Here is a 13,163-nt window from a genome sequence, read left to right as displayed (position 1 = left end):
CATTGCTGACTGGTAGTGCAGCGCCCCCCACCCACCCCCAATCCGTAGCTGGTTAAATGTGTGAATGGAAAAGAGCCCCAAACCTGTACCAAATTTCAGCTTTCTGTCCGTTCTTCCAGCCACCTAAACTGGTGATATATGTTTGTGTAAGCTGTTCCTTGTTGTATTATGTAACAGCTTATATAATAGGATCCACTCTATGTACATATTGCAATCAGGCATAGTCGCCCCCCCCCCCACCCATAAAGAATAGGATTAGGATTCAGATTGCAGACAAACAACAATAAATGCAAGGATTACAGCTTGCTTGCTTTAGGAAAGAAGATGAACATCTTCTTCTAACAGACGAGTCTAGGATTTTCAGTTATTCAAGAGAAGATTCTAGGTCAGCCAGTAGTGGATATCTTGGTGAACCTATATCGTTTACCTGCCTTCCATCCGGCTGATTTACTACTGCGGCAGGCGGGCATGGAGTGCGGGAGGGGGTGGGGGTCAGCATGGTGCAAACAGGCCAGCAGAGCTAATCTGTGTTTGGCATCTTCAGCAGGTTTGTCTGGGTTTATGCAACAGTGCAAATGATTGGTTCATGTGATCATTCTTAAAGTTGCAGTTTAAGGGGTGCATGTGCTTTTTATTAACTTTTTAAAAATGCTCTTTTTTTGGTGTGGAAGCCTTTTGCAGTGCAATAATTTCAACAATAGTGAAGTTTTTGGTTGCAGGCATTATTGTTCTTCAGTTCTTAAGTGCAGCTACCCCATATTCTTTACTCGTGAATAAAGAGAGGTGCATTTGACAGAGACTACTGAACTGTGGCCTCTTGTTACCTGCCTCCATCTGTCTCTGTCCACCTTTCATATTTGAATGCTGACAGATGGAACATTGTCAAGTACAAGTTTATTGATCTAACCCTGCCTCCACCATATGGTTCAGATGGAGGCCCCGAGTTTGTTCACCTAGGCTGAACCTTCCAGCTCATTTTTTTTGGGGGGGGGGCCCTTGGTAGCTTAGTTTGCAAAATACCCTCAAGGAAACTAGTGTTTGGTGAGCCAGCCAGTCCCCTCCTCACTGCCCTGGTGTGTGGGGGGGAGGGCAGGCGGGGGAGATAGCTACATTGGTATGCTAAAAATAACTGGTAACTTCTCGTATAAAAATAGATCCTCTGGATTTTTGCAGCACAAATCTCTAAATCTGATAAGCTTGGGACACATCTGGTCGTTCAAGGCCACTAATGTTTTAGGGGGGCTAGTCTAGTACACGGAATGCATGTGTGATATTTGAAGCACGTTTCTCACAATATATATATATAATTGTGGCTTTACCCAAATACTTCAGGGTTTACTGAAAAGGTAGTGGCAGGGATCCACCTTTGCTGCTCTTTAGCCTGCCTGCGTATGTAAGAGAAAGGTGGGTAAACATATTTTAAGGGGTTACTTGTTCATCATTTAGTGATATTTGAATGTGCTGTCTGGAACCATGCCTTGGGCATACAGTCTGGGTCATGTAAGAACATAAAAAGAGCCCTGGTAAATCAGAGCAACAGGCTACCTTCCTTGTCTTGCTCTCACGGTGGCCAACCCAGATGCCTATACAAAGCCTGTAAGCAGGATCTGAGCTTAAGAGCCCGCCCCTCTCCCAACTGGCATTCAGAGGTATGCTGCTACCAGGTGTTTGTTTTGTCGTTCAATGTCTTTCAGGCGCTGGCCTATTAGACTCTTTGCTTTAATGAGGCCCATTGATAGTAGGGATTGTGAGTGCAGACCGCATGTAAGGAGTTTTTGCTGCACAGTTTTAAACCACTTGCTTTTGTGAGGGTCTTGCATTACTAGCGGCAGTAGACCAGGAGGATTCAGATTAAGACGAAGCCAATAATTAAATGTTCTCTGCCAGGTCCGAGTTTCCACAGATGGAAGGCAGGCCTCGAGTCGTAATGCTGCGTTTGGAACACAGGAGGGGACACCGAGTATCTGCCTTAGAAATTTGGACTGGACAGTTTCGAGACTGGAGCAATGGGTCCCCGTCCAGATTTGCGCCCCGTACAGTAACTGCGCCAGAGGTTTTGCTTGAAAAACTTCAAGGGCTGCTGGGATGTATCTGCCCCCCTTCGTATAGAAGAAGCGGGACAGCATCTTGATGCTTTGAGCAGCTGCTACCAGGTGTGTGGGAGAGGATCTAAGAGTTGGTGACTGAAAGATCATTTGGACTGGGGAGAAAAGGAGGACGGAGACCTAAAATGGTCTTTGGCCACTGTATTCTGTTAGACCTTCTGTTACTTTTTTAAAAAATGTTTTCTTCCCAGCTTCTGATTATCACTTTCCTGTGCCCCAAGCAGATTAGCACCTACTACGGATTGTTGAATTAGAGGAGGTACGATGGCCATCTTCAGATATCTAAAGGGCTTTCACATGGAAGGTGGAGCAAGCTTGTCTTCTCCTGCTCCGGAAGGTAGGACTCGAACCAATGGATTCAAGTTACAAGGAAGGAGATTCTGACTAAACACCAGGAAGAACTTTCTGAGGGGAAGAGCTGTTTGGCAGTGGAATGGTCTCCCTTGGGAAGTTGGGGATCCCTTTCATTGGTGGCCTTTAAACAGAGGCTGGAAGGCTGGCTGTCATGGTTTAGTGGAGATTCCTGCATTGCAAGGGGTTGTATTAGTTGGCCCTTGAGGTCTCTTCCAACTCTATGATTCCCGACGGTAATTGTTGTTTTCATTGATCAAAGCTAGACAGGAGCAGTGAATATTGCAGACCGGTAAGAGTCGCTTTGCAAACCGTCTCCATGTGTCTTTCCGCTTTCTGTCCTGGCCGTATGGATGCTTGTCGGACAGGAGCCTCTGCTACCACAGCAGGCTGTGGAAAGTGTGGATTCACTCTCTTAAGAGTCTAACCTGCCCTTCTCTGAAGCCTTTCATTTCTGCCTAATGGTCTCTGATGGCACCTGACCTGGTAACATTGCACTGCAGGATGAAAAATGTCACCCCAACCGATAAGAGAGCGACATGAATATTAATCAGCTGCTGTTCATTTGCACAGGTAAATAGTCAAGCTGTTGTTTAACTTCTCCAGGGGGAAAGCTGCTCTCCTGCTGCAGCACAAGCAGACGGTGACCTGCACAACACAAATCTTTTTACTATTGCAGTTTGTGCATCCTGACGTTCATATGTTGAGAATGTGTATTGGACAGAAGAACTATGTAAATAAACAAGCTGATGGCACAGTGACTGCAGGTGAGTTTGAACGGTGATTATGCCTCTTGCTTGGCTACATGGGGAGATGATGTGTTTGTGGAGGGGTTGTAGCAACCGCTGACTTTTGTGTGACTGGTTGCTTACTGTTGATCGTTAAGTCATGGCTGTTGTGGCACCCATTTTTTCATTCAGCAGCATTCGTTTAACCCCAGTTTGCTAATAAAACTGAATTACTGTTGTCGTGAAATTATGCAGGTCTAAATAGCGTGTTACCAACGTGAAAAGTTTGGAAAAGCTCTGGCCTAAATCAACCTTAGTCACTTTGAAAACTGAAGTGTTGCTGAGGCCAGCTGTTAGCATACACAGAGAATGTTATGTGATAACGACTGAATATGTAGTAGATCTGGAAAGAAGCCTGATGTTTGTGTGCAGTTCCAGATGTCTGAAATGATTACATCTGATGCTTCCTGGCATTGCTGCTGTTTCCATATTATGCTGTATTCCAGGGCACTTAATGGGCATACATATTAACATAGTGTTGTTTTTAATATTTGCATTAAGGCGCTACAGGTTTTAATTAATCTCAAATGCAAAACCAATTATTATTTTATTGTCAATATGCACCTTTAGCCATGTGTGAAAATGTTGCTTACCTGTATATTTATTATCATACATAGTGTAGAGGTATGGAGGAACAGCACCTACAACCATATTGGGGAGGGGGGCATTTTCAACAGTCCTACAGTAAAAAAAAAGACAAGCTGCAAATTGAACAGTACAGCAGCAGGTCCTTTTGGCTTGTGGGAGCTCTCCTGCATTGCAAATTTTCAAAACGGCACAAGGCTCTCCGCAGGTGCTCCCATGTCTTTGGATCAGTGTCATTCTAAATATGTTGCTTACAACAAGTTACGCTGTCCTGAATATGACAGTGGTGTCTTATGCAGCTAGTTGGTCCTGGAGGCGTATCTGTCTGGCACCTTCAGTACCCCAAGACGAGTCAGAATGGTCTTCTCTAGATCCAAAAACTCTATATAATCTTGATTTGTCTGCTCTTCCATAAGTTCTCTTGACCGCTGGCCACCTAGCGCTCTCTGCAAAGAAGGAGGGGTAAGTTATAAATACATTTTCTGAGTTGGAGGGGGAAAGTTAATTCTCAAAGTCTTAAAATATAGCCTGTTTAGGTAGACGATGATATACCGTATTTTTCGCTCTATAGGACGTACATGACCATAGGACACACCTTGTTTTAGAGGGGGAGAACAAGGAAAAGAATTATCCCCCTCTCTGCTCAGCGCCCTTTCAGCGAAGCGGCAGGAGAAACGGAGCCCCTTCCATTTCTCCTGCCGCTTCGCTGAAGGGTGCTGCGCAGAGAGGGGGAGATTTTTTTTCTTGTTCTCCCCCTTTAAAGCAAGGTGCGTTCTGTGCGGTCAAGGTGAGCGGGAGTTCCTTGGAAGCCTGGAGAGCGAGTGGGGTCAGTGCACACTGACCCCTCTTGCTCTCCAGGCTTCAGTGAAGGCAACCCGAAGCATCAGGAGCGTGGTGGGAGTTCCCGCTGGGCTCCGGAGGCTTCGAGTTCCTTTCGACCTGCTCTTTGGAGCTGGCGGTGGGGGAAGCGCTGCTTTCCCCCATTGCCAGCCTCAAAGATCCCTGAAGCCTTCAGAGCGCAGCACGAGTTCCTGCTGTGCTCCACAGGCTTCAGGTTCCTTTTGCTGAAGCCAGGAGAGTCTTGCTCGCACAGACCCCTCTCGCTCTCCAGGCTTCAGCGAAAGCAACGCAAAGCCTCCGAAGCGCGGAGGGAGCGCTCCCTCTGCGCTTCGGAGGCTTTGCGTTGCTATCGCTGAAGCCAAGGAGCCTGCATTCGCTCCATAGGACGCACACAAATTTCCCCTTAATTTTTGGAGGGGAAAAAGTGCGTCCTATAGAGCGAAAAATACGGTAATAATAAAGGACCTCTGGGTGGTTAAGTCCAGTCAAAGGCGAATATGGGGTTGCGGTGCTAATCTTGCTTTCAGGCCGAGGGAGCTGGTGTTTGTCCACAGACAGCTTTCTGGGTCATGTGGCGCAACGGAACACTGTGACGAGTGCCAGAGTGCACAGAAGCGCCATACCTTCCCGCCACAATGGTACCTATTTATCTACCTGCACTGGTGTGCTTTCGAACTGCTAGGTTGGCAGGAGCTGGGACAGAGCAACGGGAGCTCACCCTGTCACAGGGATTCAAACTGCCGATCTTCCAATTGGCAAGCCCAAGAGACTCAGTGGTTTAGACCACAGCGCCACCCTTTATCAGAATATCCCAGGACGGTGTGCAACATTAAGAATACATTGCAGATCATCAATTATAAAAACATAATGAAAAGCATGTTGATACAGCCTGTTTTCTTGTTGCCACCCTCCAGACCTCTCTGTGATGGGGGTGGCATAGAGGGCATCAGATAAGTGGTTGGTTCATAGATGAGATGTGATTCTTAAGGTATTGAGGTCCTGAGACTTTATAAGGTCGACACCAGCACTTAGTAAATTACTGTATTTTTTGCCCTATAGGACACACTTTTTCCCCTTCAAAAATGAAGGGGAAATTTGTGTGCGTCTTATGGGGCAAATGCAGGCTCCTTGGCTTCAGCGATAGCAACGCGAAGCCTTTGAAGCCTATGCTCCGGAGGCTTCGCATTGCTTTCGCTGAAGCCAGGAGAGTCTGCTCTTTGAGGCTGGCAGTGGGGGAAAGCAGCGCTTCCCCCCACCGCCAGCCCCCCAAGCTGGGTCGAAAAGCCCGCAGGAGCTGCGCACTCTTTTTTAAAAAAATATATTAGTTTTAATTCATTATACAACACCAAACATTAAAACAGCAAAAAAGACAGACAAAACACAGAAAAACAACAAAAGAAGAAGAAGAAGAAATTACATAACATAAAACACCAGCAATTTAAACTTACAATAAGTAAATAACTAAATCACACAACATAATTGACTTCCCTTCAACTCGGTTTCGGAATATGTTACAATAAGTTTTCTGTCTGCAGTTTCGTTTTCTTAAAACTCTTTACGTCGCAAGCATTATATCGAGCCTACTGTGTGCACTCTTTAAAGGCTGTGCGGCTTCTGCTGGCTTTTCTACGGGGGGGGAGGATTTTAAAGAGTGTGCCGCTCTTGGGGGCTGGGGGTTTTCCCTGAGGAGGGAGAAGGGACTGACTGGCCATTTCAGTCCCTTCTCCCTCCTGGCCGAAAGGCCCGCAGGAGTTGCGCGCGGCTCCTGTGGGCTTTTGCAGGATGTGGGGGAATTCCAAAAGCAGGGGGGGAGTGTCATATTTTTTTCCTTGATTTCCCCCCCTAAAAACTAGGTGTGCCCTATGGGCCAGTGCGCTCACCGGAACTGGTAGGGCGAAAAATACGGCAAGTGTTCATATTCAGGGTACAAACCCTGCTTCTAAAACAAGAACACTTTACCAGTACAGCAGCTCAAACATACTGCACTAAAAGGTATCCTTCACTGAATTTGCTACCTCAGACATGGATTCAGTAGGGGCTGGCCCATATTGGGACAATGCGCCATGAACCCTCACTTGCCTGCCTCAAAACTGGTCCAGGGGATTGCACTGCCTGTGACAGATTCCTCCTCAATCTCAGTGATACCTTTTTGAGAGGGTGAAGCAAAACTAGTATTTGTTGGCACTGCCTGTCATCGACAGTAGGCAGAGCTAGAGTCAGTCTCCTTGGCCTCTGCCCTACCAGTTCCGGTGAACAGCAGCCGGTACTGCATGTCACATGCCCTTGTACAGATGCCATCATTTGTAACTCAGAGCCCACAAAGGCAGAAATTCAAATGCTATCTCTACATAACAGTAAATCCCCACCGCTCTCTGGTTTATTATGTTTTACATTATAGTCATTACGTTTTGGCAAAGGCATTCAATGCATGCCCTTCCAAAAGCATTTCCCACAGAGGCTGGGTTCAGACACGATGCAAAACCATTGCTTATTTTAATGCTGAAACCATGTTTTGTGTAGGGTCTTTTCCCCCCACAGCCAGAACTCAGTTCCGGCACCTCAAGTAAGCACCATCGCCACTGTGAGAGAACAAGGGAGGTGTTAATGGTGAGTTCCAGAACCTCCTTTTCTAGAAAAATAGCACTGGAGCCAACCATTAATTGAAGCCAGTTTACAAAGCACTGTTAGTGCTAACCATAGTGCTCTTAACTGTGGCTATCACAAACCATGGTTTTGTGTAACGTCCGAATGAAGGAAGAGAGGAAGAAGCACAAGGGAAGATGGGGAAACCTAACCTTCCTTAAATTATGATTGTGGTTAAATTTAGCTGCCCTACACTGCACAGGGTTGGACTGCTTATAAACTAAAGGAACGGAAAATAAATAGAATACATGAAAAATAGGCACATTTTTCAAAACCTTAGCACTCCTAACTTTTTTTGTCACTTAAAAAGAATCTTACCGTTTTCTTCATCATATTCTCACGCTCTATATTCTCTCTTTCTTCTTCTCTGAATTCTCGCCGCTTTTCAGAAAACTCCAGGTGTTTGACTTCTCGCTCAAAGTAATGAAGGACACTAGAACGCTGATATTCCAAGGTATTTTTAGGTTATGACACGAGGCATTTTAAATATCCATTTCCAGCTATGGGAGCCGAACCAGGTTTCCATATTACAGATGTGTGGGAAAATGGGGAAGGGGTGGTGGAAGAGAACCATGTACCTTCCTAATCTGAGTTGCTCAGAAGAATAGTGGGATTAAAATTTACTTTAAGAAAAGAACGAATGAGTCTCTTGGTAATGTAGTTTCTCCCCAAATCCAGCCGCCAGAAGTTTGTCAGTTATGCCAATCAGAGGCTGCATTTCGGTCTTCTTCCCCGACCAAAGCGGCTGGCCAAGGTAATTGCCTGTTTTCCAGTTGAGTTCTGCTCCCATTCCAGCCTTACTACACAATTGCCTGTGTGCAATCCCTGGCTTTCTGATATGAGTGTTACACAAATGCAACAAACCATTGTGTTTGCACCTCTGATCTTACCTTGTTTAAATGAATGGCACATCCATTTTTCTCTGTTACTCAACAGGATGTCACCAGATCATAGAGTTGGAAGGGACCCCAAGGGTCATCCAGTCCAACCCCCTGCAATGCCAAGCCAACTACAACATGTAACTCTTAGAACCCCATGCAAGGAATCTTGTTTGCGGCTCCCCTGCCCCACTCCCCAGCCAAGTTTCTGGAACAGGTTACAAACCTCATTGAGGGAAGGGTGGCTTAATGTCCACGAAATTTCCAAAACATGCAGGGTTCCAAAATCGTCGGATACCGCTAAGAAGTGTTGCTTCGCTGTAAGAGAAGACAGAGAATGCAGAAGGAGTTGTACACAAAACACAGAAGAATTTTTGTGTGTTCAGTATTTGTGGCAGAGAGCAAATGAGCTGTAAGGGTCAATTTGGGAACTCAATCTCTTGCATGTTCTTCCTAGCCTTCTTCTGTCCTGTTTTGCTCCTCCTCCCCTAAACCTTATTAAACTGGAATCCCCAAATACAGTTTATAAGCCTATTTGTTCAGAGTTTGGCACGAGAGAGCTAAAAGCAGGAGCAAATATCTCAGTGTGCATACATACTGTACAGAAATATCACAATAAAACATTACGACTTCTAACATCCAAAGATAAAAGATTAACTCTCTATGTGTCTGACTGCAGAGCTAACTACATTCTCTATATTCATATGTGCAACTGAGTCCCAGTGCTATTTAAAAACAAAATAAAAGGCCATTTGGGGAGGATGGAAACTGGTGCTGACAAAACAAGGGGGAGAGCAGGAATGTGAAACCACACGGGGTGTCAGGAAAGGATTTCCCCTAGAAAACCATATTTTAAAAAATGGCACCTGGACTCTGTTTCATGCATCTGCTTGTAATGTGTAGTTCACCCAAGGCCTTTTTTTCAACACTCATTCCACTTCCAGCTGCTGAAGACGGAGGGTAATGCTAGACCAGCAGACTTAGGCAAAATTTCATTGCTGCTTTCCCTATTCTTCCTTTCCCTTGCCATCTTATAGCCAACTGTGCATGTGATACAAGTTGATATCTCCATTTGAATTGCCTTTCTTTTTTTTTTAACATTGCCTTTCTTTCTAACCTGGCCCATCCACTGCAAAGTTACATTCAAAGTAAGGAAATAAGAAATACGGTACACTGACATACAAGAGTAAATCCAGGGTTTGATGCAAGTAATCAGTGCAATACAGACGTTTTGGGTCTGAGACGCTTCATGAGTCTTCTCCAATAGGTCCCAAATGTCAATATTTCCGTCTTCTCTCCCAATGAAGAAAACACCTGGCCTTGATAAGGACCACTGCCCAACAGTGTATCTCTTTGCTGTGCAACTTGACTCAAGGAGGGGACCACTCTTCATTAAAAATGCAAAGGCCAAAAGGAAAATAGTTGCATGAAACAAATACCAGATTAAAATTGTTCACCTAACACTTCCATCTTCCTGTCTTTTTTGATTATTCCTGCCTTTTCCCACCCCATCCCATTAAAATGGGGGCTGCGGGGAAATCCCCATTAAACTCTTCATCGATTTTCAATCATTATGCTGACAAGTCTTACACATTGTACAACCAGTTACAATTCTACGTGAGTGCTTTTTAAAGAATTTTGTTATATTTGGGTAGCTTAACCGCAATTGAAGAATACAGGAAGATTAAAATAGAAATTTATTGGGGATCTGTATCCTCAGTTTATGGCAGGTGCATGGGGATATATGATAAATTGACAAATTCATCAGATATTAATCACTGATAAATTCCACTCTGCTGGCAGAAGAAGCTATGCTTGCATCGTGAATTTATGCGTATACATTGAAATAGTGAAACCTCTACACCTGTGGGGAACTGAAGAATATCCTTCAGTATGTCCTGAATCAGTGGGGCACAGCATTATTCAAACAGGTGCAAGAAATTGGGGTGTTTTCATGTTGTTTTTTTCTTGGAAAAAATATCCAATATGCTTCGAGCTATAACAGCTCTTGATTAGAGAATCATGGCTGGTTTTAAAATATTCTGCTATATTCACTGAGAGGAGTCATATACATAGAAACCATCTGCAGGAAACTTCTCTTGAAGAATATCAAAGGAAATAGGTAAGCAGGTCAATGTCCCCCCCCCCAAACAAACAGCTGAAAACACGTTCCTACCTGTTCCTTACACCTTTCTGAATCACCTTGTGCTACATTTGGAATGGACTTCCTTAAGGATTTCCCATTCCAGAGGAACATACCGTGACACCTTCTTTCCATATTGCAAAATTCCAGCCTCCAACAGTGAGAATTATGTCTTTGAAAAACGGAGACCTCTGTACAGTATGGACAAGTCCATCATGGATGATATACGTGTTGGATGGCTTTTGACCTTACGAGAGAGAGAGAGAGAGACACTGTTTTGTATGTGCATACATTTGTCTCTTTTTTACATTTTATCTGGCTCTTGCAAGGTGTTGAACTAGTTGGTAAGTGCCTATTCCGTGCCTTTTAAAGAGGTCAGGATAAAGAGAAAAATACCCATCACAGAGCTACAATTCCCAGCACTCTAAATGAACTAGAGTTGCTAGGATTCTGGAGGAAGCCATGATTGTTTAAAGTGGCATAAGTGTGGAGATGTGAATAAGGCCTCAAAGTACAGGTCCATATGCCACATATTTGCACAAATACATATAGTTCCTCAGTGCAAATTAAAGAAGGTAGATTGGGTCTTACCAGCCCCACACATTGCCGTTTGCCCTGCTGCCCTTTAAGCAAAGTTTTTCAAAAGTTTTTTGTTTGTTTTTTAAAGGAGGGCCAGGAGATCTGGGTCCTCCCTGCACAAAAAAATTCCCAGGACTCAGACACCTCACCTAGGCAACCCCCTCGCATCGCCCCTGAACCTAATCGAACTAGTTTCTTTACCTACATGTAGTTTTTGAAATATCCTCTGTTAATCTGTTCTCATCTGAACCCCGCAGCACAATAATACATGCATGTATCTCCTTGAGTAATAAACCTTTGCTGCAGTGTGCGAAGAGAATTTAAAGTCCATATGAAAATTTGTCAGCAGTTGCTGCCAATATACCCATGTGGTTTCTCCTGATATAAATGTTTTGGCAAAGCAATATTGCCCTGAATACATGCACTTTTTAAAGCATTGTTTGGCTGGAAAACTACACAGCACAATTTGGAGAAGTGTAAATTTTCAACAGTGGTTTCGTTTTGATTCAACTGTTGCTTTGGAAATGCGAAGTGAATAGAATTTATCCCCCATGCTCCATTGCTAGTAGCAGTGCTCTCAGCATTTATTCGCCTTTTCTACCTCTCCCTCTCTCTTTTACTCAGCAACACCTATCTAATGCCAAACCTACTACTGTATCCTGTTAAACTCAGTTCAGTTGTTGTCCTTGGTTAGTTTTAAAAAAACAAAAACAAAAGCCACCCAAATCCCACAGCAATCCCTGTCCACCCAGAGAAATTCAAAGCATACTGAGCAGTCTTCCTGAGTCCCCATCTCTCTCCATCTTCCAGTCGGTATAAAGGACTTCACCATCCTGCAATGCCATAAAGTGAAATACTGGTCACAATTTTTTTTTTTTTTTAAGATGAGATTTGATCTCTTTTGAAGCATACAAAAGTGTTTGCAAAATTGAAACTATTTCCTGCATGATGCCTTGTTTTTAAGATGGGCCACAAGCTGAGAGAATGCAGAAGAAATGCCGGGATGGTTTAAGAGGCGCTTTGAAAAAAAACAAAACACTTTATGGTGTGGTTATTACTTTTCCTTTAAGTTCAGGCCTTGCATTCTCCAATTGTCTCTTACCTCCCCCACCGTAAACAACAATTGTACACCCAAATGTCCAACTTACCTCAGTCCCAACAAAAAAGCTGCTGGTGACATTTTCTAGTAGCTTGAGAGGTTTCATGGACGTGGCCTGTATCTCGCTATATGGCAGCTTTTCCACAAGTGCCTCCTGTTTGACTTGGGGCTGTGTTTTGTCTTTGGAAGAATGTGGATAAAATCACTATGCAAATCGTATAAACAAAAACTCCCGAAACTTTCCACATTCCTACTCACTCATTGTTATCATTTTACGTGTTTTGCATTAAAAACAACTACTACTAAGCACAGCAATCGTTCCCATTAATTAATGCCTTTCATCTGCCATCTTTAAGCTCAGGTGGGCAGAAGGTGAAAGCCTCGTGGCAAGCTATGGGAAATCCACATTTCAGAATTGTCATTGTCCTGCAGTTTATTCAGTTAAAGCAGGCACGTAGCTCGTGATCTACTGGTAGATCACTGGACGTCTGCGGTAGATCACTGGCTCCCCCAAAGCAGCTCAACAAGTTTGTCTCTCCAAAGAAAAGCTCAACATTTTTGCCCTGAACCCCTAAAAAGCTGGGCTTTCGCCCTCCCAAAAAATACCTCAGCAAATTTGACCTGAACACCCCAAAACGGGGTAGATCACTGCCAGTTTTTAACTCTGCGAGTAGATTGCAGTCTCTTGGGAGTTGGCCACCCCTGAGTTAGAGGAGTTCTCAATAGAGAATTGTTATCTAACTCCCTCAATGGGTATGTTTCTCCGTGTTTTATGAGAGAAATTGCTGTCAATTTCACCAGGTTATGTTACGGCGAATAGACATGCCCCGAGAAAAGTATGTGTGGCATTTAATGAATGTGCTCTCTCGAACTCCTAGGGACCAAGGACACCTCCCCCCCCCATAAAATATTTGAGGGAACCAGCCTCTTCTCCCCCCCCCCCCAGTTGATGAGCATTGCCATTAAAATGGTGTGCATGCGACATGTCTTGTGATTGATTATGTGGGGTGTACCTGGGCCCCCAATATTATACTCAGGTTTGCACCCCTGCTCCCTCCCCCCCCACCTCTCTCCACTAAAAGTAGATTTAATAAGCATCCACATTACGGGTATAGTGTTGGGTTTTGAGGTTTTGCAAGCAGAAAGCTTAGC

General features: G+C 44.3%; 2 protein-coding genes across 8 annotated transcripts in view; one reads left to right on the top strand and one right to left on the bottom strand.

The window, feature by feature from the left end:
• SYDE2 (synapse defective Rho GTPase homolog 2) overlaps positions 1 to 9,653 on the top strand; it is a 53,022-nt gene extending 43,369 nt beyond the window's left edge. Inside the window, exons 9-14 of the transcript XR_014008107.1 lie at positions 2,330 to 2,442; positions 3,136 to 3,223; positions 4,246 to 4,291; positions 7,190 to 7,276; positions 7,702 to 7,766; positions 9,458 to 9,653. The gene's annotated coding sequence lies outside the window, so the exon portion shown is untranslated. The remainder of the gene's footprint in view (positions 1 to 2,329; positions 2,443 to 3,135; positions 3,224 to 4,245; positions 4,292 to 7,189; positions 7,277 to 7,701; positions 7,767 to 9,457) is intronic.
• Positions 3,773 to 13,163, bottom strand: part of DNAI3 (dynein axonemal intermediate chain 3) — a 66,284-nt gene continuing 56,893 nt past the window's right edge. For all 7 annotated transcript variants that reach the window (XM_081193996.1, XM_081193993.1, XM_081193990.1 and 4 more), the window contains 7 exons: positions 12,061 to 12,191; positions 11,682 to 11,745; positions 10,450 to 10,580; positions 9,373 to 9,577; positions 8,417 to 8,508; positions 7,631 to 7,753; positions 3,773 to 4,275 (listed from right to left, as the gene is read on the bottom strand). In XM_081193996.1, coding sequence (XP_081050122.1) covers positions 4,129 to 4,275; positions 7,631 to 7,753; positions 8,417 to 8,508; positions 9,373 to 9,577; positions 10,450 to 10,580; positions 11,682 to 11,745; positions 12,061 to 12,191 — 893 coding nt within the window. In that variant the 3' untranslated portion in view covers positions 3,773 to 4,128. The remainder of the gene's footprint in view (positions 4,276 to 7,630; positions 7,754 to 8,416; positions 8,509 to 9,372; positions 9,578 to 10,449; positions 10,581 to 11,681; positions 11,746 to 12,060; positions 12,192 to 13,163) is intronic.

This window comes from Podarcis bocagei (assembly GCF_964188305.1).
Source record: "Podarcis bocagei genome assembly, chromosome: 5".
NCBI classification, from domain to species: Eukaryota; Metazoa; Chordata; class Lepidosauria; order Squamata; family Lacertidae; genus Podarcis; species Podarcis bocagei.
The sequence above is the reverse complement of the archived record's forward strand: the minus strand, read 5'-3'. Positions and strand labels throughout refer to the sequence as shown.